The sequence below is a fragment of the Saccostrea echinata genome, unplaced genomic scaffold (assembly GCF_033153115.1).
Source record: "Saccostrea echinata isolate AGI-Se365-2 ecotype Australia unplaced genomic scaffold, CSIRO_AGI_Sech_v1 ptg000022l, whole genome shotgun sequence".
In the NCBI taxonomy this organism is placed as follows: domain Eukaryota; kingdom Metazoa; phylum Mollusca; class Bivalvia; order Ostreida; family Ostreidae; genus Saccostrea; species Saccostrea echinata.
The window spans coordinates 11,183,473-11,210,008 of NW_026889771.1; the positions used below are offsets into that span (position 1 = coordinate 11,183,473).

Genomic DNA, 26,536 nt, shown 5'->3' on the forward strand with positions numbered 1-26,536 from the left:
AAGGTGTTGTCAAAGGTAATGTACATGTAAAATATGAAAGCCCAATCCCCTCTCATTAAAAGAAATTACTAATGTCAAAATTTTAACTTCAATGTCAAGGTCATGATGTCAAAGACCATAGAATATTTGAAAAGTTCTCACAGATAATGCACATGTGAAATATAAAACCCCTTTTTTCTCTCATTCAAAAATTATAAACAATGTTAAGATTTTTGAAAAATAGGTCAAACTCTAAGATCAGCGATCAGAATAATTTCAGAAAGGTTTTCAGTTGTCACAGGTAATGTACATGTAAAATATGAAAGCCCTACTTTCTCTATCTCAAAAGTTATGAACAATGTTAACATTTTAGTAATCAAGTCAAGGTCAAGGGGTCAAAATCAGGTTGCCTTTGAAAAGGTCTTGCCACAGGTAATACACATGTGAAATATGAAAGTCCTAACTTCTCTCATTCAAATCTTATTTCCAACGATAACATTTTAGAAATAAAGTTCAGCTTCAAGGTCATGGTCACGGGGTCAACAATCATACTGCAACTGGAAAGGTTTTATCACAGGTAATGCACATGTGAAATATAAAAGTCCTATCTTTCCCAAATTAAAAGTTAGGACCGATTTTAATATTTTCGAAAATTAGGCCAAACTTCAAGGTCACGGAGTCAAAAATCACAGTGCATTCAGAAAGGTTTTGTCATAGGTAATGCATAGCACAGATGAAACATGAAAGTCCCATCTTCTCTCATTCAAAAATTATAACCAAGGATAAAGCTTTTATGACAGACAGACAGCAGACGGACGGACATTAGAATCAATTTTAATGTCCCCGCGCTTTCGCGAAGGCGGGAGACAATAAGCAATGTGTATAAATTAATCTTTGACATGTACAAAATGACAAGATATGAATGCTGAAAAAAAATCTTTTTTTTCCTATCTTTATAAATATTTCAATGACACTACTCAGGAGCTAGGGCTTAATGTCTGTAATATTATTCTTGAGCAGTTCTTGGTTTAATTTGTATTTAATTCTTCCTCAGCTTTTTACAAACATTAGCCCTACCATATGATAAACAGTGAATAACAGAGGGAAAAAAATAAACACAAAATTCAATGTTTACGTGCAATAAAGAACATTTCTTGTTACCATGAAAATATAGAAAAACTATTTCAGTAATTGTTATAAAAAAATTAAAGTGTCAGTTTCATTTAATACAATTTTCTTTTCTTTTTTTTTTCGTTTTATGGATTTTTTTAAGATATAAAATCTTGAATAATTGTTCAATCGTGCAAAAATCAAAAAATCAAATCACAAGAAAATGATCTCCCTTGCCTTGAACAACATTTCAACCAATGAAATACATTGTAATTGAAAATTTTCACATGCATTTTCTACCAATCCTAAAACAACATTCGGCAAACCTCGGCAGATTTCGGTACCCTACATCTATTGGTTAGGAATCGACCGAGGTGATCCGAGTGACAAAACAAAAGGTCTGAAGACTGTTAAATACTTCAACTCTGTATGCCGTCTTCCAAGGAAGACGACAAGGGAACCGCAAAACAGAGCACTCCCAGCACATCGATCCCTATATAATAAATTATTACTTTCGTTACTCACCCATGCACTTACGCGCGCGATACTATATTCTCTTCAACTTTGTTGGATTTCTATAATTATCAAGAAAAAAAAAACGAACAAACTTTCAAACAATTCACTAAAAAATTTCACGAATGGATCGACGGAATTTGTAACTGACCATATATGTAGAATCACGTCACCAAAGCTACATGAAGCATTACCACTTTCAGCAGGCTAACCGAAATATAACTCGGAGGAAAACTTGTGCAAAAAGACAGATAACTCATGTCATGTAAAGTGATGCGAGTAGTGTCATCCTTGTGCCATGTCCTCTGAAAAAGCCTTTCCAGTTCTCCATATCTACATATATTTATTACAAACTTTGAAAGAGATATTTTTTATAGGGACAGGTCATTTTTTTTTTAAATTACAATAAACTAGAATTTTTTTTCAATTTACTGTCATGTTGTGAATTTTGAATTAACCGGGTATAAGTAATTACAAAATTTACAACAAAAATCTAAGATTTTCATGCATGTTATTGTATGATAGAAGAAAGAGAACTACTGTATTTACAGTTAGAATGGTTTGCAAAATGTAATCGATTCTTGATTGTCGTGCTTTGATGTAACATTAACATGCACCAGTCTAGAACATCGTTTAACCTTTAGAACTTTGTCAAAACATGGAAATACATAGGTTTTGTTTTAAAATCAGGTCAATAAGATTGCGGGGGGGGGGGGGGGAGGGAGGGTAAGAATGATTTTTAAAGACATCAATTTTGCATACGCCTTGGGCCTGAGAGCTAAAGACGCAAATTTCACAATATGATAGAGGATTAATAACGTATTGCAAGATTTTGCTGAATAAAGATTTTCAAATTAAAGATAAAATGATGGATTGTTTGATATTTTTCATTCCTTTCAAGATTATTTCACTCATATGAGACACGGATTTATCAGTACATTCTCAGGGGCCGAAATTCGCTCCCATTCCCAATGGAAAATAGCCTCAATTTTTCCAAATTTGTTGGGAAAATTTCCCAAAATAAAATATTGAACACATAAATATTTTTATAATTAAATCATGTAGTCGTCACATGGCTAAAACTTTGCCAGCTTCTGTAGATAGAAAGAAGAGTTAAGAACCTTACATCTTTTAGTTCACATTAATAAAATCATATTACTTATCATCTAAATTAATTTATGTTATAATTATTTCCTTTTAAAGCCACTTTCTTACATAGTTCTTGTCAGCCTGAGATCGTATCTGCGAGATATAAATATTAGTGATGGAACTCATATGCTAGATGGCCACCGATGCTTTATAATGGGTACAATGTATTCAGTATTCAAAATATCATTCAATTTTAAACACCTGCACTGATAAAAACAATAAAAATTGTCATTTTAGCTGAAATGAGCAAACAAATTTATGGATATAAATAGATTAGGTGAGACTTATTACCTCCAAGTTGCACTAAAAAGTATTCCAACTTTTTTTAATCCTTAATTCTTTTTTTTCTTTTTAATTTCAAATAATCAAAAAAGCATTTTCATTTCAATTGTAATGTGAATTAATTTTAATTATGAAGTGATAATTTAATTCACTTCGAGTTAACATTTTAAATTTAGAAAAAATTCACAAAAAATTGTCCACCAAACATAATTTTTAAAAATCAATCATGAATGTGATTAGTATAAATAAATGTTCAAACATTTAACTCAAAACATAGAAAATCATATAATACTTTGCAATTTATTATGATCATTATTATTTCAACTTGGTGGACATACAACGAGTTTTCAAAAGGAGGTTAAAAAAATGGGAATATAAGTTGTTAACTTAAGGAATTTTAAGTCTTCTATTTTTTTCCCCCAATTTTACCAAATTGTCGATAAATTTTTCCCAATTTTCAAAGTTACATAGTGAGTTAATATCACGTGTTTCTTTTAAGATAATTGTATCGTAAAGCTTAAGATTAATGAAAGATATGATTAAGGCGAAGGTTTCAGATCTTAACTGCACGGTAAAAGCAAGAAAAGACTGCAAAATGTAAGTGCCGGAAAAAGAAAAGTCGTATCTATTGCGTGGTTGTTATCGTCAATGTCAAGATCATGTGTCTTTTATTTTTAGCGTGAAACTTGTAAACAACATTGAATTGGAGCAATTAAAAGTGAGGAATACGTTCTGATTATCCTTTTTGAAGATTAGATCAAAATTCTCGGTCATCCAACATTTATATCTATGGAATTGACACCATGGTAACTACTTCAGCTTTTCTGGCCAAGCGTACCTTAAAGAGGAAGAAGTTAAGCAATATTTTCGTGTTGGGGCAAACTAAAATTATTTTTACTTTTATTTTTTCTCCATAAAAGTAGATTTTTTAGGTCATGAAACCTGTAATTTTCTGAAACCTAATACCTTCAAGAATTAAATAAAATTTGCATTTGTCTTGCAAAAATTCTACTTTTGTAAATTTTCCCGTTTTTCCGTCACGGTGACTCTTAGACAAAAAAGGCGTTTCCCAACATAGGCTGATAAATCCCTGTGAGAAGTCACCATATGTCGGGCCTTTACTTGGCACATAAGGACATTGAACAGTGACGGATCTTTATCGTGCCAATGCCTGCCGTGACGGGGCCTCGGTTTTTATGGTCTCACCGGGAAAGACCCGGAATATTCACTTCAAAGAAAGACCACAATTTTCACTACAAAGTGCCGATCGCTTGGCAAAGAATAGTAACTGTTGCTACCTATTTTTCATCGACTTAGGTTTGTTGCGGCTTGAACCGACGACATTCCAATCACGGAGCGAGCGCTCTACCGAATCACAACCTGCCATAACGGAATGAATAAACTCAGTGGTCCGAACCTGTATGAATTTCACAATTTTGTGAGGCTAACTGTTAATTACATAGGTTAAAAGTTTGTTTGGTATAATGTAGAATTCAAAGAGATAATGATGTTTCAATTTATAAAATATTTCCTCAACTTGATCCTGGACTATATGAAATGTTTTATTATTAACTTCTTGTACTCTGAGATATGTATATATATAAGAAATGAATTTAATTTTTGAAGATTCATGAAAAATATGAGCTCCAAATAGAAGAAGTTGTATCCGTTTTCTGTTGATTAAAGGCGTGTTGACGACTGACAAACGCATCAATATTTAGGAAAATCATCACTATACGGGATACAACCACGACAACGAAATAAATTAATGCTTTAGAGTCCAGAATTAGGCGCTGAAGTGGGTGGGGGTATTTTTTTTCCAAGATGAAGCTATCGTCCCTTGTAGAGTTTATGTATATAGGTGTGGTACGTCTTTTTTTAAATGTGGTTTTTCTTGACTGAAAGTGTCAGAATTTTTATTTTAACAACTTTTAAGTGTATTTAAAGTAGATTCAAAATTTCATTAATTTATTTTACATCTAACAATCCGGAAGACAAGCCCCTATGATAATTCCTACACCAACCTAGATGGTCAACTTTTTTGAAATTTCAGAATTTGGTGACTTTTTACAATAACTTTCATTTAATTGGCTGTAAAAGGAATCTCTAGGTCAGAAATACAAAAAATATGGAAAAATGTTATAATTTTGCGCTTTCCCAACAAATTCCAATAGTAAAATTTGACAACTTTTGAGATGGCCCCCTAAGAAATCGGGACGGTAAACATTCGATTTTTTTAATCTTAAAACAATAAATATAATAGTAAAAATTAATTCAAGAAAATTAATCAAAATCTCTAGGGTAGAAATAATTAGACTAGGCCTCGTTAAGTACTCAGCCTCCTTGGCATCCAATACTCGAAAATTTCAGCAGAATTTACTGTATTTTCAATATGCAATTAGTGAATAAAAAGTTCCATTTATGTGCAAAATGTATATCAACTAAATTTCTTTTATACCTATATTTATCTGTATAATTTATAATATTTAAAAAAAAAAAAATACATTTTAGGGTCTCCAAATTTGGGCATTACCGGGCAAGAAATCGCCCTTGAAGATGGATGTACAATAATTGATTCAAACGTACAAAATTGAACTAAATTGAAGTAAAACAATTGTTACAGACATATACTAAATTCAATGACAAGTGGATCTCCTCTGCTGAAAAGAATGCTGAATGTAGAATCCCCTAATGCAAGTACATGCAATAATCCAGGCACTAGTGCAGGTATAATATGTTTACCTTAACTGAATACATGTATCACTGCATACTTCATATAGAAAGATAATTTGCCTTCTTTCAAAATGATATGTAACAGTTTGAAATTCTTATACCAGATTAATTAGAAGTTTAAAAATTGCATTTTCAGGAACTAGCAATCAAAGATTCTCCGTGCAGTCCATAAGGAAAAAAGATTCAGCCAAAAACGCAAACGTCTTGATAGATGCTCCATGGAGGCAGTCTCCTAGCAAAGTTTAATAGTTTATCGAATATATATATTCTTAATATGAAGAAAAAGGTAACGGAACACCGGTTAAAGGTTAACATACGTACGTCTATATGGATCATACCAGTATAAATGTATATGCATTGTTTGGGTATGGAACTTTTAATATTAATACTTGTATTTCTTTCTATTTATTTAGATGTCTTTCAACTGTTATTCCTCATTTCTCAAATCATGTTGCATTCTTCTAGATCGATGAACCAGTACCCTGCAAAAACAAAAACAGAAAGAGACATATAAAGTAACTATTGGACCGATGACTTTCGTATACGGTGCATTACAGTATGTAATGCCTATAGACGAGAGGGGATGCGAAAAAAAACAAGCTAATTCAGAGAATTTGTGTCCCCCGCTTAGGGAAAAAAGAAGAGCATGCGCAGTTCGAAGATTTTTGTTCATTTGAGAAAATTGAACCCGGGCCTATCGCTTGCTAAGCCAATCTAATTAAAATTAGACTTGTAATTTTCGCTCCTCTACGATACGCTTCAATACAAGATCTAACAACACCCCGTCCGAGGTCACCTCAGTGTGACCTTTGATACAAATCAATTAGCCAATGAAAAATAACCAATGACGTCAAGAATCGACCAATGAGAAAGTGTTTGTTATATGCTTATCGCTTGGCATTTAAAAATGGCTGCGCCCATTGAGAAAGTTACGAATTCACTAAATATACAACTGAAGCCTCAACAGCTGGACATTTTGCAGTGTCTGCTTGATAGGAAGGACTGCATGGCAGTTTTACCGACTGGCTTCGGTAAATCATTACCTTATCAACTACTTCCGTTGGTACAACGAGAAATCGGCCACACTGGGATTGTACTTGTTTGTTGTCCCCTTGTTTCTTTGATGAAAGATCAGGTTGAGAGAATAAATGCAATTAAAGGTGTAACGGCCGCATATAAAGGTATATTTTATTTTATTCCCAGTTTTTGCTTCATGACGTTTTGTAACCCACTTGCGAAATGATATTGCTATTCAACAGGTCTGGTACAATCACTAGAATTATCTACGTAGCTTGAAATACCTACATAGCTTTATTTGCCTACCTGAGGTAGCTTTATTTAGCTACTTAATCAAACTTATTTCTGAAATTAGCATTTTCCTTATGAAGTGCAGAAAATTGCACTTTGATGCAGTGATAATTTTCAACTTTGAACTCATCTGAAAATAATTCATGAAAAAATCACTCATAGAGATGTGTGTTTTTTCTGCACAATTGCAATCAAAAAAGTTCTAAAAGTTTTGGGGCTATGTACAACAGTTAACTTGTGACCAAACAGTTACATCCAGAATGAAATAGCAAAGAAAACCAGTTTTGGTTAACATGAGCACAATGTAAAGTAATCATACTTATCCACGCCTCACTGCACACAAGGTGGTGTAAAGTTACTCAAACAATGGAAATACATCTTTTCCTTAAAAATGTTCAAACGCAACAATGTTTAAACTATCTCTGCTTTGGATTGCTTTTTAAATAATTCCTAGAATAAATATTACTAGACATTTACTTGCGACTTTTTGTCTTCTTAAAAAAAAAAAGCAAAATTGTGAAAAGTTGCCCTAAAGTAGCTAAATAAAGCTACCTGAGGTAGCTCAATAAAGCTACGGTAGGTAATTCTAGCTACATATGATAAATGTACTGATTGTACTGGACCTGTTCAAGAGGAATTTTCTATTCAAAGGAATTATTTAATTTAACAAACACAAATATAACATGAATATAATTTATGCAGCTTTTTAAAACACTTACTACCAAACAATTACATAAAATATAACATGGGGCATCAGTCATTAACTCAATATTTGAAAATTGAGACAGGGTAATTGATCTTAATCTTGGTTATACTTGAAATACTATTGAAACCTTGCAGAAATTTTATGACTTTATATGTTTAATAAATACCAAGTTTAAAGTTTGGCAAAGAGAGCCTTAGTTTTGTTCTGCCATGTATGGTAAAATATTACAATAAACTTTATATCTATGGTCTGCACAAAAAAATATCATTCATATGCTTGTTTTCCTGTGATCACCTGCTGCATGTCATTCACTTAAGCATGCTAAATACATTCCCTACTTTTTACAGGTCAAGGTCTAGATAAAGAGATTTTGAGTGGCGAGGTAGACATCATATTTGGAAGTCCGGAGTCACTGTTAGGTGAATGGCGGGCTGAACTACAGCAACTCAATGTCACTGCAATTGTTATAGATGAATTTCATTTAATATCAACGTGGTAAGAATTTTTAAAATACATTTTAGTTTTGATATACATTCAAAGAATTGTAAAATGAGGGAAGAAAATTTTTCTCAATATGCTTCATGAACTAAAATATTGTAATTATATATGTTATATGTTTATGCCCATTAGGCCCTGATTTGGTAATAAATTCTATTCTTATGTATTCATATATTTCAGGGGACAAGATGATGAACATATTCACAAGAGAGCATTTAGGAAATGGTTTGGTGATCTTGGAGAATTACGTTCCATCTTTCCAAATGCGTCACTGCTTGCCCTTAGTGCCACTTGCACACTGAAAGTACAGAAACGTGTGTTGAAAGTGGTATCCTTTAAGCCAGATTTTACATTTGTGTACTTGTCACCGGACAAAAGAAACATCAAGTATGTTGTAAAGAAAGTGGCAAATGACATTGAAATGGCAATGACATGGTTAGTGGATGGACTGGTGAACATGGGAAGTCTATTTCCAAGAACACTAATTTATTGTAAATCAATTAGTGATGTGGCAAAGATTTACGATTATGTGTCAGACGAATTGCCAGAGGACTTGTGCTCATATATAGCTATGTATCATTCAGAGACTGAAGAATCTATCAAAGAGACTGTGTTATTGTCCATTCGGGAGAAAGAGAGCCCTATAAGAGTTATTGTTTCCACTAATGCTTTGGGTATGGGGGTGGATTTTAAAGATCTACACAGCATTATTTTATTTGGTCCACCTCATTCTATACTTGAAGTGGTGCAGGAAATTGGACGTGCTGGGAGAGATGGTGAAAAGTCTGTGTCTTTGCTACTTTATAATTCCCATCACCTTGCCCGATGTGGCCCAGAAGTAAAGAAACTCTTTAAGAGCAATGACTGCCGAAGAATACAGATGATGGAATCATTTCTTAAGGAAAGTGAACTTGATAAAGTAAAATCTTATGCAGGAAATTGTTCATGCTGTGACGTATGTCAGAACAACTGTTTATGTGGGGATTGTTCTCAACTGCCATTGGAGAAATTGTTTTTAGGGAATCATGTAACTTTTCCCAATGATCATGAAACTTCAGAAGATTCTGATTCTTGAGAATAATTCTTCTCGACATGGGGATAACAAGAATTCTGTGAGCACCAATTATGGCCCAGCTCTGATTTGAATATACACTTTCATGTTAATATACAAAAGTTCTTTTAAAGAAATATTGGCATGGACAGATGCAGGGATAAACAGGAAGTTGACATCAAATTCAAACAAAAATGAATCCCATCATATGGCATGCTTAAAAAAAGAGCGTGCTAAAATTTCAGGCATCTGCGAAGAGTAACTGCTGAGAAAACCTGTGAAAATTTGTTAAGACAGACACAAACATAAACGCACAAGGTAAACCAGTATACCCCCTCTCCTTTGGGGATATAATAATTATAGGAAATGCTAATAAATTACATTATTTGGACATTTGGTATGATATATTTTGTGAAGTAATTAAATATTCAATAACATATATCTGCATTTTAGAGTTATATATTAGACAATTACTGCTGGTTTTTTGAGGTCAATACGATGATTTAGAAACCCGAGGAGTACAATATTCACCGAGCCCGAAGGGCGAGGGCGAGGTGAATATTGTACTTCGAAGGTGGCTAAATCATCATATTGACCGAAAAAAACAGCAATAATTGTTTTATTATATGATTCAATGATTAAATAACACACTCATTAAGCAATCCATGCCATCTTACTTGTTCACATCTACTGAAGTACTAGCCCAACATAATGAGAGAAACAGGGTTAAAAACAGTTGTATTATTCTGGAATTTTTAAATCTAGGTTAGGTGCAATGTAGAAAAATAAATGTCAGGCACATATATAGGATTGATTTTGAAAAGGGGGGCATTAAAAGGAAAAAATTGACAACTTATTTGAAAACAAATCTTTGACTGCCCCCCCCCCCCCCCAAAGAAAGGAAAAGAATTCTCCCAAATCAAAATTTTATTTGGTGGAATGTAAAGGTCCATAAACTTTTCGACAGAACTTTCATTGAAATTTTTTATCCTTAAAATTTAAATTAAAACTTAACATTCTCAAAAGTTGGAGAGAGGGTTAGGCCTCCTGCAACCCCCCCCCCCTTCCCCTGACCCCTCACCCAAGAATCTATGTGCCATAATGTTAAGTTCGTACGAGTGGATGTCAGGTGCAAGTGAAATAACTTTCCAAAACTATTTGCATCAATTTGGAATTTCCCTATCTATTTTTGTTCCAATGTAGAATGAATAATTCCTTATACTGACCTGAAGATCATGTGCAGGTCAATATAACGTAGTATTTTTCTAACATTGTTGGATCTCAGCCAATCAGAGAGATGGGAATTATTCATTCATATAATAATCATATTTACTGAAAATAAAATAAAAGACGCTATTCTGGGACTACCGGTAATCATATTTATAGCCAAGTGCTGAAACATTGCATAAAATATTTTAGATCAAACATTTAAGAATTTTAATGAATGAACAAATATTGAAACCATTATTATAATAATCAATATCATTTATAAAGCTTTTTATCTTAAGACTCTTGCCTATAATTGATGCCACTTGTAACACCTTCCATGCTATATAGTTACATACTAAAACAAATGCTCATTGACTAAATAATGAATAAGGTACAGGTATGCATTACAATTTCACAGTCACTTAGTTACATACTAAGACAAATGCTCATTGACTAAATAATGAATAAGGTATGCATCACAATATCATAGTCAAATGAAATTGGCAAGTTCAAAATTTACAGTCTCTTAGTCTTCCATATGGTGACCATGGTCTATGGCGATGCAGCATGGTTGACAAGCCTTGAGAACAATTTGAAAATGGATTCCTGTCTAAACCAGTTGTTTTTACTTTTAACTTCCTGTTTTCATTTTTCTGTAAAATGTTATTCTCCAGTAAATCCTTTATAACTTTCTCAACATCAGTTGCGTAGGAAGGAAGATGATGAAATCCTTTCCTTTGGCCAAATTCACCTGCCTCTTCGAACTGTTTTGTGAATTGTATGAGCAAAGGATACTCTTTCGAATGTTTCAGTATACTTTCCTTAGTTTTGTGCCCAGTACAAGAGGCTTTGCTGTCTCTGTTAAGCATTTCAATGTACTCATCCAAAGCAATGTTGTTATTCTTGCCACCTTGGATATTCACAAATCTGTTTGCTATGAATCGTTCCTCCTGGTCAGCATTAAGAAGTCCTGAGGACAATGCCGTAGTATGAATGGAGCAAATGGAATATTTGATTTTATTTGTTTTGTGGTAAATTGGAAGCTCATACTTTGCAGATCGTACACATCTTCCACCATCCCCCATATCTACTGCACTGTCAAAATTTCGATGGAGCATAACAAGTTTAAAAAGCATCAACACATAATCATGCAATTCATCATTGCTGCATTCTTTCTTTTTCTTTGTCTTACTCAAAGAGACGTCATGAAATCCAGACTCGTGAGCTTTTAAAGAACTTACTCTTTTATAGTCCTTTTCACAATGATGACATTTAAAACGACCATTTTCTAATGTCGAAGTCCAGTAGTTTTCCTCATGCTGAGGATTTTCTAGAACACTCCTTATTTCCTCACAAATATCTTGACCATCTTCAAAGAACCATTTTTCCACCAGCTCCCTACACATGTTATTCAACCACTGAATGCTGTCATTGGGTGTCATTTGTGAAAAATCTGGAAGTGGAAGATCATTCATGTCTACTGACCCCAGCTTGTCCATAAAGAGCACTACACAGATGGCATCAAGAATAGTATAATAAAGCATCTTGTATGCTCTGTATGCATTCTTTACTGGTCCTTTAGCACTTCTATGTCCCAAAAGGTTCCTGTAATAGTGGGCAGTACATGGGTCACCTGCCATGCCAGTGCTGTACGTAAGCTTATAAATGGCCTGCAAAATTAGATTTAGTAAAATTTACTCATGTAAACAATATTTTGCACCTAGGAAAAAAAATGCATGGTATATCGTTATGACAGAACTTTGAAATATAAGCAATTTAAATGAAGTTCTAACAGAACGTAGTTAATCTATAAGAAGTAAATCAGTAAGTAAATATTCACTGACTGCCTTAAAAACATTTTTTTATTTTATAGAAAGTATTTTATAAGACTTAATAAATAGTAACTGTAAGGATATAGGTAATTTTCATTTAAATTTTACTTACTTCGAGAAAATTCATCAATCTGTGAAAGTCTTCTGATTTTGAAATGAATCCCTCTAGCCGTCCTTTTGATGTCAGTGAATCCTTGAGTGCAACCTGTGCACAATGTATTCTCTCATCAGTGAGACGATCCCCTTTAAAAAAAACATAATGCATAATACTGGCTTTCAAAATGTTGCATATTTGGTTGCTGTGGTTCAAGATCAAAGAATATAATTAACACCTTGATTTGTGAATATCATCAGTTTACACATCTTGGATTTATTACATGCTTTTTCACTATCAAGTATAGAGTCAGATTTACCAAGGTATTTAAATGCCTCGTTGACATACCTCCAAAGAAAACAGCATCAACAACCTCTTCATTCTCTAATGGGACATACAGGTCGGTAAGATGTCTAAGGAGCCGAATCACTTCGTCCGTTTTATTTTCATTCGTATCAAAGAGTCCCAAAGAATACTGAAAAAAAAATCACCTCTGGTTAATCATATTATCTACATGTACAAGTTGTAAAGTTAAAATTAATGATTTTATAGAATGTGAATCTTACTTGTGTTGTTTTTAGTCCTGCAAAAGCTGAATGTTCATGATCCAAGTGCTTTGGGAAAATAGTCTCAAAGTGCTTTGACACTTGGGGAACATGTCTAATAATGGCTGAAGCAAAAATAAATGTTAGTTCCTTCAATAACTGTGTTTGTTCGAGGACAGAGGGGATGTATGTGAGGTTTTCTTCGTATCCATTTGACCCCGCTGGACTGGTGGTGGTGTACCTGTCAACAATGGCATAGATTTGGAACAAATGGAGACTCTCTGTTTTTCTCTCACTGGTTCGATAAGAAGGGAGAATGTCCTTGTCCCAATTGTCACCCACCAACTGGAATTTTTTGGCAACCTCTTCCTTGTTGGTCCATTTTATCTATAAATATTTAGTTCTTGTGTAACATATCTTTTGATTTGATAAAAAAAATTTTGTGTTGCCTACGTCACAAATTAGTCAAAAATGTATCAATCTGCTTGTCAACACATTTAAAATTTGTACAATTTGAAGGCATTTTTGAAGGGGAAAAAGTCCTAGTTTTTATTAAGTGTAATGATAAAATATTGTATATGTATACTAACTATACCTAACAATATACCTATACCTAACATATACCTAACAATACTTGTACAGTTAAACTGTCAACATGTATTATGTTACGTGTGTTAACTTTAAACAAGAAGAGCTGCAAAAAACATAACCTCCCTGGAAAAAAAAAATTACCTTTAGGATTTTGAGTTCTTCATCCAACTTATCCTGCCAACTTGTCAGTTTATTGTGAAGTGTCTGGGGATGAACACATAGTCCAGCTTTACAAAGTGATTCAATGGTCTGTAATGAAAATAATGTAGCAGAGCAGCAATCAAGACAAGATGGTTTTGAAATCAGTGTGATGTTTATTACATGGATTATATACTTAAGTACCAGATTCTGCAAAACAATATAAAATACATTAACTATATCTGATATCACACATAACAGCAGAATCTATTGTTATCATAAAATCAAATAATTACTACATATTAATTAGATCATAAAATAATATTGACACAGGTCAATGAGTTATATCTCTTGACAAATGATATTTCTCTTTATATATTCACTTCATATAGTGGATAAATATTTACAATATACATGTACATATAGCTACATACCAAACTATGGGTATGAATCCATCTCTATTTCTAATACAGTGTATATGTATTGCTATGGATTTAATATCTACAATTCATAAATAACATTTATACACTATATATTCTTTTGTGTCATAAAATACATTTCATTACAAAGTTTAAAATCAACTAGTTCATCAGCTTTGACAAACTTAAATAATTTAATAAATTCTCTCATATGCCACTTTTCATTCATACAATTATTAATATGAAAGTATTAATGTGAAATAAGAATGTCAAAAAGTCAACTTACTGTCAGTGGTCTATAAAATACTCCAAATATCAAAAATACAACTTTACACACTGACTGCTCCTAGGCTAGTAATTATCTGGACACTCTGGACAAAGGGGGTTAAAGGTTTTGGTGGGAAAATATTAACCAATGGCAATTCTTACTTATTTATTTATTCAAGGTTAAAAGTTAAACTGTAATTTAGAACTCTAGAGATTTCTAGACTTTAATTAGAGGTAGTTGTTATAAATTTATTTAAATGTTTAATATTTAAATAAAACATTTTTATTTTAAATTAAGTTTATTATTGAAAGTTATTTCATAACTTTCAATGGCATCTGAAAGAAAATTGTTGTTATAATTAAAATCAATATAAAAACATGACTATTACACACTTCCCCTCCTTTGAAATGACGTCTTCGTCATCTTGTCTCTATGGAAGTGTGAACAAATAATCTGTAAATTAAAATAAAATAAAATCAAAGTGAATTATCCGTCATAAAAAATTATTTCTGCAACAGGATTTCAAGGAAAGTGGAAGACAGTTGTTTCTGGTCTACACCGGAAAGATGGTTATCTGAAACAAGAGATTTTAAATAATTGCATTTTAATTTCCAGTCTGGATCTTTAGCTTGCTGTATTGACATGGAGTATTCTCCAGTCTTCATCCAAGCAGGCTTGGTCTTTGCTCTTACAGGTCTTACAGGTTTTTCAGATATATTTGCTGTTTGGATATCTTTTGCTTGATTTTCAATTTCTTCTTGGGTGACAGCTTCTGAAATTTCATCATCTTGTTGATCTGTAACAACTTCTTCTTCAATATGTGGATCTTCTTGCAGAGAATGGCTTTCAGCCTCTGGCTCACAATTCTTAGAGTCATCAGATGTGTTGCTCTTATCTTCAAGAGTGAGAGCGTCCTCTCCCACATCTGAGTCTTCTTCTGCTGGTTCAGTCCAGCCAGCTGGAATCTGACCGTCATCAGCCTGGTCTGTACCAACATCTGAAGGAGTAATGTTTCCTTCAAAATGGTTTTGTGGACTAGTCCATATAACTTCCTCGTCACTGCTGTCACTTTCGCTTTCGTCTCTTGTATCCGGTGTGTTTCTCTTAGTTTTTCTTGGTAATCTCTTTCTGGGTCTAGGAGTGGGTCTTATTACTCTGGGTTCTGTTGGTTGGAAATCCAAATATCCAATAGGTAGAAGGAGATTTCTATGTATCGTTCTCTGTCTATTGGATCCTTCTTCTTTTACTATGTAAACTGGAATGGTGGAATTTGGTTGATCTACTATAATATATGGTGTTGACTCCCACTTGTCAGCAATTTTATGCTTTCCATCAAAATTTGTAATTTTAACCAAAACTCTGTCTCCTTTTTCTAAAATCGCAGATCTAACTTTTAAATCGTAGTTACGTTTCTGTCTTTCTTGAGCTTTTTGGTTCGCTGCTGTGGCTAACTGATAAGCTTCTTTTAATTTGGCTTTTAATGATTCTACATATTTTGGAATAGGAATTTCTGAAGAAGATGTTGGAATGTTAAAAGCAATATCTATTGGTAATCTTGGTTGTCTGCCAAACATTAAGAAAAATGGTGAATGCTGAGTTGATTCCTGTTTCATGCAGTTGTAAGCATGAACTAAAGGTCCGATGTGGGATTTCCAGTCTGCTTTTTGATCTATGTTTAAAGTTCCTAACATCTGAAGAAGTGTTCTATTATACCTTTCACAGAGTCCATTACCCATTGGATGGTAAGGTGTTGTTCTGGACTTCTGAATATTCATGATGTTACAAAGTTCTTCAATTAATTTTCCTTCAAATTGGGCCCCTTGATCACTATGGATTTTCTGCGGAATACCGTAATGAACAATGAACTGATTAAATAATACATCTGCAGTGGTTTTAGCAGTTTGGTTCTTTGTAGGAATTGCTTGAGCATACTTGGTGAAGTGGTCCGTCATTACCAAAATATTCTGAAAACCGCCTTTTGAAGATTCTAAAGTCAAAAAATCAATGCAAAGTAGCTCAAGAGGTTGAGAAGTTGTAATGTTTATCAAAGGAGCTTTCTCAGTTTGGGCTTTTCGAAGAATGCATCTGTTGCATGACTTGATGTAACGTTCAATGTCTTTAGTCATTCCATACCAGTAAAATCTGTCTTGAATAATACTTGTTGTTTTCTCTCTACCAGGATGTCCCATATCTGTGTGCAAAAATTTAAAAACTGCTTTTCTACAAGAGAATGGTAAAACAATTTGATGTTTCATGGATTCGCCATTTCTTGATTTTCTGAAAAGAATTCCATTATTAATATAAAATTTATCAAAATTTCTGAGCATAGCTAAATGAAATGGAATGTTGTTGCTAGGAAGGTTCTCTTTCCTGGGAGGAATTCCATTTCTAACCTGTGAAAACCAAAAACAAATATCTCTATCTCTACACTGTTCTCTTTTGATGTTGAAATCTGAAAATTTTGAAAGATCTGATTGAATTAAGTTGTTGGTAATATCTGGTGAAATAGACAAACATTCAATAAATGGAACATTGGCATGATGAACATTACAAATACTTTTAATTGTATCAGCAGAAATCTGTTCTCTGTCACGAACATCTGAAATTTCAGGCAATCGTGATAAACTATCAGCATCTGCGTTGCTTTTACCAGGACGGTAGAAAATATTGAAGTCATAGGTGGCTAAAGAAGCAATCCATCTTTGAGAAGTAGCATCCAACTTTGCAGTAGATAGGACGTACGTCAATGGGTTATTGTCTGTAATCACATCAAATGTTGTACCATACAAGTAATCTGAAAATTTTTCTGTAATTGACCACTTGAGAGCTAAAAACTCAAGTTTGTGAATAGGATAATTTTTCTCAGATTTAGAAAGACCACGGCTTGCGTAAGCAATGACACGTTTCTGTCCATCTTGAAGCTGGTACAACACAGCACCTAACCCTTTCTGTGATGCATCTGTGTGGATCTCAAATGGTTGACCATAAATGGGAAAACCTAAAATGGGAAAGTGAATTAAACAATTTTTTAGTTTCTGAAAAGAAATGTCTTGTTCTTGTTCCCATTGCCAGTTTGGTGGTGACGTCTTTGCAGATTTGGAATTTCTGTTTATCTTCTTTGAGGAATCTGGAATTAAATTTGTTAAAGGTCTAGCTATTTTTGAAAAATCTTTAATAAATTTCCTATAATAACCAACAAAGCCTAAAAATTGTCGAACTTGATCTGAGTTAATAGGTGTTGGCCAGTCTTTAACTTTCTGTATCTTTTCTGGATCAGGTTCAATTCCATTTTCTGAAACAATATGACCAACATATTTGACCTTTTTCTTGCAAAATTCACATTTCCTTGGAGATAATTTTAAATTGATCTGTCTTAACCTCTGAAATATTTGTTCTAGTCTTTCAAGATGCTCTTCAAATGTATTGGAAAATATAATGATGTCATCCAAATAGATATAGCAAATCTTGAGATGTAGTCCATCAAATGCTTCCTCCATGAGTCTTTGGTAAGTTGCCGGAGCATTGCAGAGACCAAATGGCATCCGGTTGAACTCAAAAAAACCAAGGGGACCAACTGTAAAAGCTGTCCGCTCCTTGTGTTTTTCAAAGACCTCTATCTGGTGATAGCCACTCTTCATATCTAGTATGGTAAAGAACTTGTTATTAGAGAGAGCTTCTAAAATCTCATCAGTCCTTGGTAAGGCATAAGAATCCTTTTTAGTTCTGTTATTTAATTCTCTGTAGTCGATGCACATTCTTAAAGACTTGTCTTTCTTTCTGCAAAGTACTACATTACTTGACCAAGGTGATTTAGATTTTCTAATAAGTCCTGCATTTATCAGACTTTGGAGATGGTTCTTAACTTCCATGTACATATTCGGTGGAATTTTCCTGGATTTTTGTTTGAAAGGTGTTTCATCAATCAATTCTATCTTATGCTGAACTAGTGTGGTATGTCCGATGTCTGTGTCTGATGATGAAAATACATCTTGATACTTCTGGAGAAGATCAGTTAGGACTTGTCTCTCAGATGTTGTTGAACTCTCATCTATGTGAAGTAATTTCAGGTTGTTGTTGGAGTTGTCTCCCTTAGAATGTGTGATTTCCTCTATGTTAACAGGATGTAGTTCACACAATATGGCCTTTGGAGAAATGGTAACAGTTCTTGTTGTAATATTGTCAATTTGGACAGGAATAAGTCTATCACATGGGTACTGGTAGTTCACAACAGATGGTACGATGTCTAAGTCCACAGGAATTCTAGACCTTGGTGTTGCTTGTAAAAGTGCACAAGTCGCATGATAAGGAACTGCTTTGTCAACATAACCTTGTAATGTGACAGAAGAGTTTGGTCTAATAGTGATGCGGTTCAGATGTACTGACTTAACAACACCAAGTCTGTTATTGTTCCTCTGTAATTCCTTTTCTCTGAGTAGCAAGGATCTCAAAGTCAGGTACCATGGTGTATGTAACTTTGGTTCTTGCAAACATCTACTACCAAATTTATCTTGCAGATTGTTCAATAAATGCTGCAGAATGTTTGTGCCAAGAAGAACTGGTACTTCCTTATTGTATGTATTCTCTGGGACAACAAGGAGTAAACATGGGCATGGCTCTTCAAGAGAAGGTATGCCAAGGGAAGTAATGCTCCCTTCTATGTATCCTGAATAAGGTAAACATTGACCATCTGCACACTCCACATTAAGTATATTGGTAACTGGATGTAATGTAAGATGGTTTAAGTTATTGCGATAGAAAGATTCGCTTATAGTGGACACAGTAGACCCAGTATCTAGGAGAGCTTTACATGCAGTATCCTCCACGTTGATATTTACTTCTGTTGCATCTCCTATTAAAGTTAATGATTTATTGATAGGGCGACTCAAATGATGCAGGCCTAGCGTCTGCCCCCTAACACAGGCCTGTTCTTGTTTAAATCAGTTAGGTTTTTTCTGCTTAGATTGACTCGACATCCATATGCTAAGTGTCCGGATTGCCCACACCTGCGGCATATAGGCTCATCATTGCTATAAGATGATTGTCTGCCCATACCTCTCATCCTGTTTGATTGAGTGAGTGGTCTTGCTCTCGATCTTCCTCTGCTGTACCAAGTAGATGGTTGTGGGTCAATCCTCCTTTGCGTAAATTGATTTGTCTGCTCTTGTTGTTGATATTTCTGAGTCTCGAGTGAGTCAACCTTGGTAGATAATTTCTGGATCATAGCTTTCAGTTCTGAAATCTCATTTGAAGATGTTGAGTCTGTTGATTTTACTACGACGTTCATATTTGTTTTCTTCTTATCTTTAGGATGTTCTTTCTCAATAAGTCTAATTTCCTTTCTCAATTCATCAAATGTATCACATTTATCATATAGATATCCCGATATATCTTTGAAATCTTGTCGTAATCCTGACCAGAATTTGGTCTTCAACATTTCATCGACATCTTGGTGGTGAACTTTACCTTTGTCAACTGCTCTACTTAAAAGCTCTTCAAGACGGCATCCCCATGTCGTGGTGTTTTCATCAGGTTTCTGAGTAGCACTGTAGAACTGAGTTAATAATGATTCACCTTTTTCTACAGTTCCATGGATGCTTTCCATTTTTTCTAAGACTTGGCTTAGTGTCGCATCTGGACCTAATCTCATGGGTATCTGGCTAGCTTGACCTCTCAATGATCTTCTAATAGCCTGTAGAATCACATTCTCAGTATATCCTTCCCGTGAAAGACATTCAACCTCATACTTCCATACTTCATATGGCACATCAATTGATCTGCTAGGATCTCCTGAAAATGTTGATAGCTTTGGGATGTAAGTAGAGATTGATGACTGAAATAATGGTGGTTTAAGGTCCTTACTCTTTGGAGTAAATATGGGTGCCGAAAAGAAAGGAGGTGGACTAGGTATCTCTTTCTTGACAGTCTTATGCTGTTCAACAAATGTATTGAAAGCTTCATTTGTGAAGACTTTGTAATCATGATCTTGAAGATACTTTATAATTTTCTCTTTTTCTTCCGTTGTTAACTCTTTTGTTGTCTCTGGAAGATTTTCTTCAAATTCTACTTCTTGAATTTCATCACTTGTTTCTTTGCCAGCCATTGTGAAAATTCAGAATGTTTTACACTAATGATTACATGCAAAATGATAATACTGTGTAAACAACACTGCAAAAAAATGAATGATTTCAAAATGAAAAATCAATTGCATTCATTCAATGTCAATAGACAAAGATAATCTGACAAAAAAAAAGAAATCAAACAAGCAAGCTCAAGCACGCTGCGCAATAAATGCAATGCATAAATCCTAAAGCGCAAAGCAATGCAGAGAAAACAAGTGCGTATTTGAAACGTATGAAGAAACCGTGAAAGAAATCGCACGAAAATAATTCAAAGAAAACGCGCGACACAATTCCTGAAAATAAAAATTTTATTTAATCTTTGTACCCTTGATTAAATACACCTGATTGTTTAACACTCACATTTTATATTGTGCCTATTTACTTTCAGTATTTAATATCTTCCTATTTTAATTTACCTATTTAAAACATGGTTATCTGACTTTAGGGTGAAGGACAAAGGGCAATGTATTCTACCAACCACTTACCATAAACAACCTTGAAAACTCAACTTCTAATTTCAAAAAGTCAAAGTCGCTAAATGGGTCAGTAGTAAAATATCAGAATGTAAATAACAGGAAAGTGAATAAGTATTTAGTATATCCTGTAAATGATAAATGTCTCACTCCATCCACACAAGGACTCTTTCAGTGATTTGTACTGTCAAAGCTGTTATGAATATAAATTACATTTTGTAAACAACTCAAAAGTCAAATGTGTCAATTTACCTCTGAAAATTCAAAATATATACTTCAGAAACAAGTTTGGTACCAGAATGAGAAAATTAAGACGTAGGCCTATATGATTTACAAATGAAACAGCAAACAGCTGATCGACAAGCTGTTAATGTAAACAAGCACTGAAATACTCAATAAAATTCAAAAATACAAATAAATTACATGACTTACTTTAAATAAGCAATATCCAAATAAGAATAAACAAAATTATCAAATAATTTTACACTTTTATCAGTCTAGAAGTCTTGAAATTCACAAATCCACGTGTGGAAAACAAGTTCAGGTTCAAACCGGATATAGAGTTTCACTGGAAATGTTAAAGTCTTTATGGACGGAAAAGAAATTTCCGGAAAGTTTATAGTACAAATCTGGATGGACGGAAAACAAATTTCCGAAATTTTTATAGCACAAGTATATATATGTTCACAAAAGTGCAGTTTCTTCTGAACAAAACTCACTCAGGTGTGACACAGGTAGGTTACCTTGTGTGTTGTCAGTCTGTAGCAAAAACACAACAGCTGTTGAAATGTTGATTGAAGGCTTTGATCCACCACTGACTTTATTATCTATGGGGGACTGGAGGTGGCTCCTGCAGTTGGTGCCATCATCATCATTGCCCCACGTTGGGCGCCAAATTTGTAGCAGAGCAGCAATCAAGACAAGATGGTTTTGAAATCAGTGTGATGTTTATTACATGGATTATATACTTAAGTACCAGATTCTGCAAAACAATATAAAATACATTAACTATATCTGATATCACACATAACAGCAGAATCTATTGTTATCATAAAATCAAATAATTACTACATATTAATTAGATCATAAAATAATATTGACACAGGTCAATGAGTTATATCTCTTGACAAATGATATTTCTCTTTATATATTCACTTCATATAGTGGATAAATATTTACAATATACATGTACATATAGCTACATACCAAACTATGGGTATGAATCCATCTCTATTTCTAATACAGTGTATATGTATTGCTATGGATTTAATATCTACAATTCATAAATAACATTTATACACTATATATTCTTTTGTGTCATAAAATACATTTCATTACAAAGTTTAAAATCAACTAGTTCATCAGCTTTGACAAACTTAAATAATTTAATAAATTCTCTCATATGCCACTTTTCATTCATACAATTATTAATATGAAAGTATTAATGTGAAATAAGAATGTCAAAAAGTCAACTTACTGTCAGTGGTCTATAAAATACTCCAAATATCAAAAATACAACTTTACACACTGACTGCTCCTAGGCTAGTAATTATCTGGACACTCTGGACAAAGGGGGTTAAAGGTTTTGGTGGGAAAATATTAACCAATGGCAATTCTTACTTATTTATTTATTCAAGGTTAAAAGTTAAACTGTAATTTAGAACTCTAGAGATTTCTAGACTTTAATTAGAGGTAGTTGTTATAAATTTATTTAAATGTTTAATATTTAAATAAAACATTTTTATTTTAAATTAAGTTTATTATTGAAAGTTATTTCATAACTTTCAATGGCATCTGAAAGAAAATTGTTGTTATAATTAAAATCAATATAAAAACATGACTATTACAATAACAGTTTAGGTTTGATTTCCTTCATTTCAAGCAAAGGTATTAATTTGAATTTTTGAAGGCTGAGGGAAAAGAACCTTGAAATCTTAAATTAAAGTATCCTGCAGCCCCCCCCCCCCCTTTGAAAAAAATGCACTTACTCTTTGAGTACAACCACCACGAGCAAGGATAAAGGCTGTTATGTAGTGCAAAGCAGACATCTCTTGATTTCTTCCATGCAAACATATAGCACTGGAGAGCATCACATGAAAGAAGGGTTTGCTGAGAATCCCTGGGGGTGGATTTTGCACCATGGATGATATAATAGAGAGAGTATGAGGACATCTGTTCTGAAGATCTTTACTCAGATTTTCCCACTGAAAGTTAATGAAATCTTCATATTCTTTTTTTTGAAGAAATGAACCAGACCCTCGATGACAGATTTTGCTACACTCATCCTCTATTATTTTAGTCACTGCATTCACCACAATGTTGGGATTTTGCTGACATAAAGTGTTCACAATAGTCTTGTCTACATTTTTGTTGTCCAATATGGCTTTACATACAACTTTGTGTGAAGGAGATACAACAAGCACAGACTTTTTTCCACTTGGGTAATTAATTGACACCTACAAAGAACCAATGATAAAATTTTAAATCCTATTTTGTCCCTAATACAAACCAAATTACCATGTATATTTAAACATCTTTATGTGTGATGAACTGCTATCAATTCAGTTATTGAATAGATTAATTATCCAAATTATTAGATTTCATTTTTACTTTTCAAAATAAATATGGATATAATTAAGTATTATAAAAATGTAGAATAATTGATTGAATGACTTATACATGCATATCTTAGTAGGAAGAAATGCAGTCTTACCATATCAAGCTAATCCTGGAAAAGTGTAAACTGGTCAGAACAAATGGGAAACTCTTGAAGTAATTAACTGGAAATAACTGCAAAAAATAAAACAAATAATAACTAACAAATACAACAAAAGGCCATAATGCTCATCTGATTCACCATGCTCCTGCTGTCCTTCAGAAGATTTGTTTTATAATTTTTCCCCTAATATATTCCTTTCTATAATTTTGATCCCTTATGTGGATCCATCCTAGCCCCTAGTGGTCATGACTAATTTGCACTTTAAGCCATACTTTTCTAAGGGATATGGGGACTGAGTCCTACTAAACAGTCTATTCATAATTTTAACACACTTTGAATCCACACTGAATATTTGCAGTTTAATCCCCTGTACATTGTAGAGCTTATTACAAAAAACAAAAGAAAACCAAAAAAAACAACTTATGTTAGATAAAACTTTATTATTGTGGCCCAATGCACCCTACACATACCCCTGGGGCCATGAATCAAAATTGAATCTACACTACCTGTAAAAAATGGGGGAAAAAGACAATGGATGGATGACTGACAAACTTTGATCAAAAAAGCTCTCTTGAGTCTTTGCTCAGGTGAGGTAAATAACAAAACATAAAAAAGAACGTTTAATAAAGTCAACCAAAACAGTCACATGTTAAAATGCAATAAACATGATCAATCTGATAAAAAAGAATTCCAACAAAATTAAAATGTATTTCATGTATAGCTTTCACAATAAATGAATGTTTTGGATGACCATTGAACATGAAGCATGCATATAACAACATAAAATTGAGAAAAGTCTCACCTCTACTTCCCCTTGACCTTGAATAATCTGGTTAGATTTTTCAATTTGTTTTTCAATATCTGAAATACATAAAAACCTATTAAAGCTATGAAATAAATTCATGATGACATTTATTATAGTTTATGATTTTTTTTAAATTAATGATACACCATATTTACACCAAATTTGCATATTATACAAAGTTGATTTTACCATGATTTAATTTGAAATTTTTAAATAGTAACTCTGCTAATGACCTATCATTGATTAAAATACCTCCACTGGGGGGATCTCTTATGTCCACAAAAGATAAGGATTTCCTTGCTGGCTTCTTGTTTTCTTTGTTAGCAGGAACTGTAATAGTAATAATATGAATTAGGAAAGACTAATTTGGGGAATTGATGTACTGATAATTGATATACTGATAATTCTTATATATCTTATGTATCATGTCTTATGCAAACACATCACCCATGCATGTGTGATCTGTGCCTGGCATTTTGGAAAAAATTAGGCACTTCAGAATACATTTACATGAATGAGGAGGCTGGAGCACAAGTTTCAAATTCAAGCAGAAGATATGACACTTGAATTGTTCCTTAGTATCATTATGCACTAGAAAGGCACAATAAACATGTTCAAATACATGTACTTCAATATTTAATTTATGTATTTTGTAGGCACTTGTACAAACTATTTGGAAATTTGACAACATTCTTGAACAATCACTCTGACATTTATTAAATTATCATACAATTAGTCTAATCTATCATACCATTCTTAATTGTCATACCATTTGGATGTGGCAAAATATTTCCAAACATGGGTTCAGCTAAGGTATCAACAGACTTCTCTGCTTCACCATGTTCACGAACAGACACCTGCTGATTTTAAAGAAAAGAAAGAAAGCTTGATTTGATTCCATTTGTCCACCATATAATTAAATATATGAAAAAATAAACCTTATCATTAACTGTATGGAAGTCAAAATCTAGATCATGTAGATTGCTCATTTATATAATCAGTATAGGCATGATAAATTTGTTCCCTCTGCAATGTACTGAATTGAACAAAATTGAATTCACATATTCCATGAAATCAAAAAATTCATATAGTCAGTCCAATCCTTTTATGTTTCATTCATAACAATTAAAATATTGTAAAAATTAAAAGTCGAAAAACTTAAAATATTGAATACCTGTTTCAAGATGTCTCCATCAAGGGTACGTTTTGTGTTGTACCTAAACACGCTTACTGGCGCCAACTTTACTGGAGTGACTTTTCTGATTTGTACTAAAAGAGGATCTGTTGTTGCACACACTTCTGATTTTGAACGCTTCTTTAAACTATCCACTGAACTCTTTTGTTCTCGCTTCGTGACAGCAAACGATTTACTTGGCGATGGCACACAAACACTGTATCTATCCAAGGTAGCATTCAACGACTTTCTGAAATGTTCTCTCATACTCACAGCTTCTCTTTCTATTTTAAAAACTTTTTGGACATTTCGAAAACACTTTTGGCATACACCTGCGTCTGGAGGAAATGTGGTCCGAGTGTCCTCAGGAAAACCACAAACATTTTTTATATCACCCACTCTTTCGGTTGTAAGTCTTAATTTTTTGTCTACATATTTGTGAATCACAACTTTTCCTTCGTTGTCCACTGACTTACTTATGAAAGAGAACCCGCAAATTACGCATACATTACCGAGGGGATAAATTTTAACTGGCGTCATGGGCGCCGCCATTTCGTTCTTTCGGATCTAAATTTAACTTTCATAACGTTCGGAACTTTTCTTGAGTTATCGAGTTGCGGTACCTTCAAAATTTTTACCAGCGTTGATTTCATTGGTTAATTCAAAGGTCACACTGAGGTGACCTCGGACGGGGTGTTGTTAGATCTTGTATTGAAGCGTATCGTAGAGGAGCGAAAATTACAAGTCTAATTTTAATTAGATTGTTGCTAAGCGAGCAACATACCACTAGACCACGGAGGCACTTGATCATACAGTAAATT

The 26,536-nt window shown here is 33.4% G+C and overlaps 2 protein-coding genes across 2 annotated transcripts; one reads left to right on the forward strand and one right to left on the reverse strand.

The window, feature by feature from the left end:
* The first annotated feature begins 6,673 nt into the window (after positions 1 to 6,673).
* Positions 6,674 to 9,647, forward strand: LOC133190907 (ATP-dependent DNA helicase RecQ-like). Its single transcript, XM_061326591.1, has 3 exons — positions 6,674 to 6,947; positions 8,128 to 8,275; positions 8,459 to 9,647. Exons 1-3 carry the CDS (start codon positions 6,674 to 6,676, stop codon positions 9,351 to 9,353), a joined length of 1,317 nt encoding a protein of 438 aa, XP_061182575.1. The 3' UTR covers positions 9,354 to 9,647.
* Positions 9,648 to 10,935: 1,288 nt separating this feature from the next.
* On the reverse strand, positions 10,936 to 25,332 carry LOC133190908 (uncharacterized). The gene is made up of 10 exons (XM_061326592.1): positions 25,311 to 25,332; positions 24,794 to 24,871; positions 24,539 to 24,597; positions 23,731 to 23,807; positions 23,006 to 23,473; positions 13,742 to 13,849; positions 13,031 to 13,396; positions 12,813 to 12,939; positions 12,483 to 12,613; positions 10,936 to 12,208 (listed from the first exon to the last, which is right to left on the reverse strand). Exons 4-10 carry the CDS (start codon positions 23,731 to 23,733, stop codon positions 11,048 to 11,050), a joined length of 2,364 nt encoding a protein of 787 aa, XP_061182576.1. The 5' UTR covers positions 23,734 to 23,807; positions 24,539 to 24,597; positions 24,794 to 24,871; positions 25,311 to 25,332; the 3' UTR covers positions 10,936 to 11,047.
* Between the last annotated feature and the right edge of the window lie 1,204 nt (positions 25,333 to 26,536).

Bases quoted from the DNA above. Each gene is read 5' to 3' on its own strand.
- LOC133190907 (XM_061326591.1), top strand. From the start codon at position 6,674: ATGGCTGCGCCCATTGAGAAAGTTACGAATTCACTAAATATACAACTG. The intron at 6,948-8,127 runs GTATATTTTATT...TACTTTTTACAG, and splicing joins TGTAACGGCCGCATATAAAG to GTCAAGGTCTAGATAAAGAG. The intron at 8,276-8,458 runs GTAAGAATTTTT...CATATATTTCAG, and splicing joins TTTCATTTAATATCAACGTG to GGGACAAGATGATGAACATA.
- LOC133190908 (XM_061326592.1), bottom strand. The intron at 12,940-13,030 runs GTAAGATTCACA...TTTTTTTTTCAG, and splicing joins CAGGACTAAAAACAACACAA to TATTCTTTGGGACTCTTTGA. The intron at 12,209-12,482 runs GTAAGTAAAATT...CTAATTTTGCAG, and splicing joins GATTGATGAATTTTCTCGAA to GCCATTTATAAGCTTACGTA.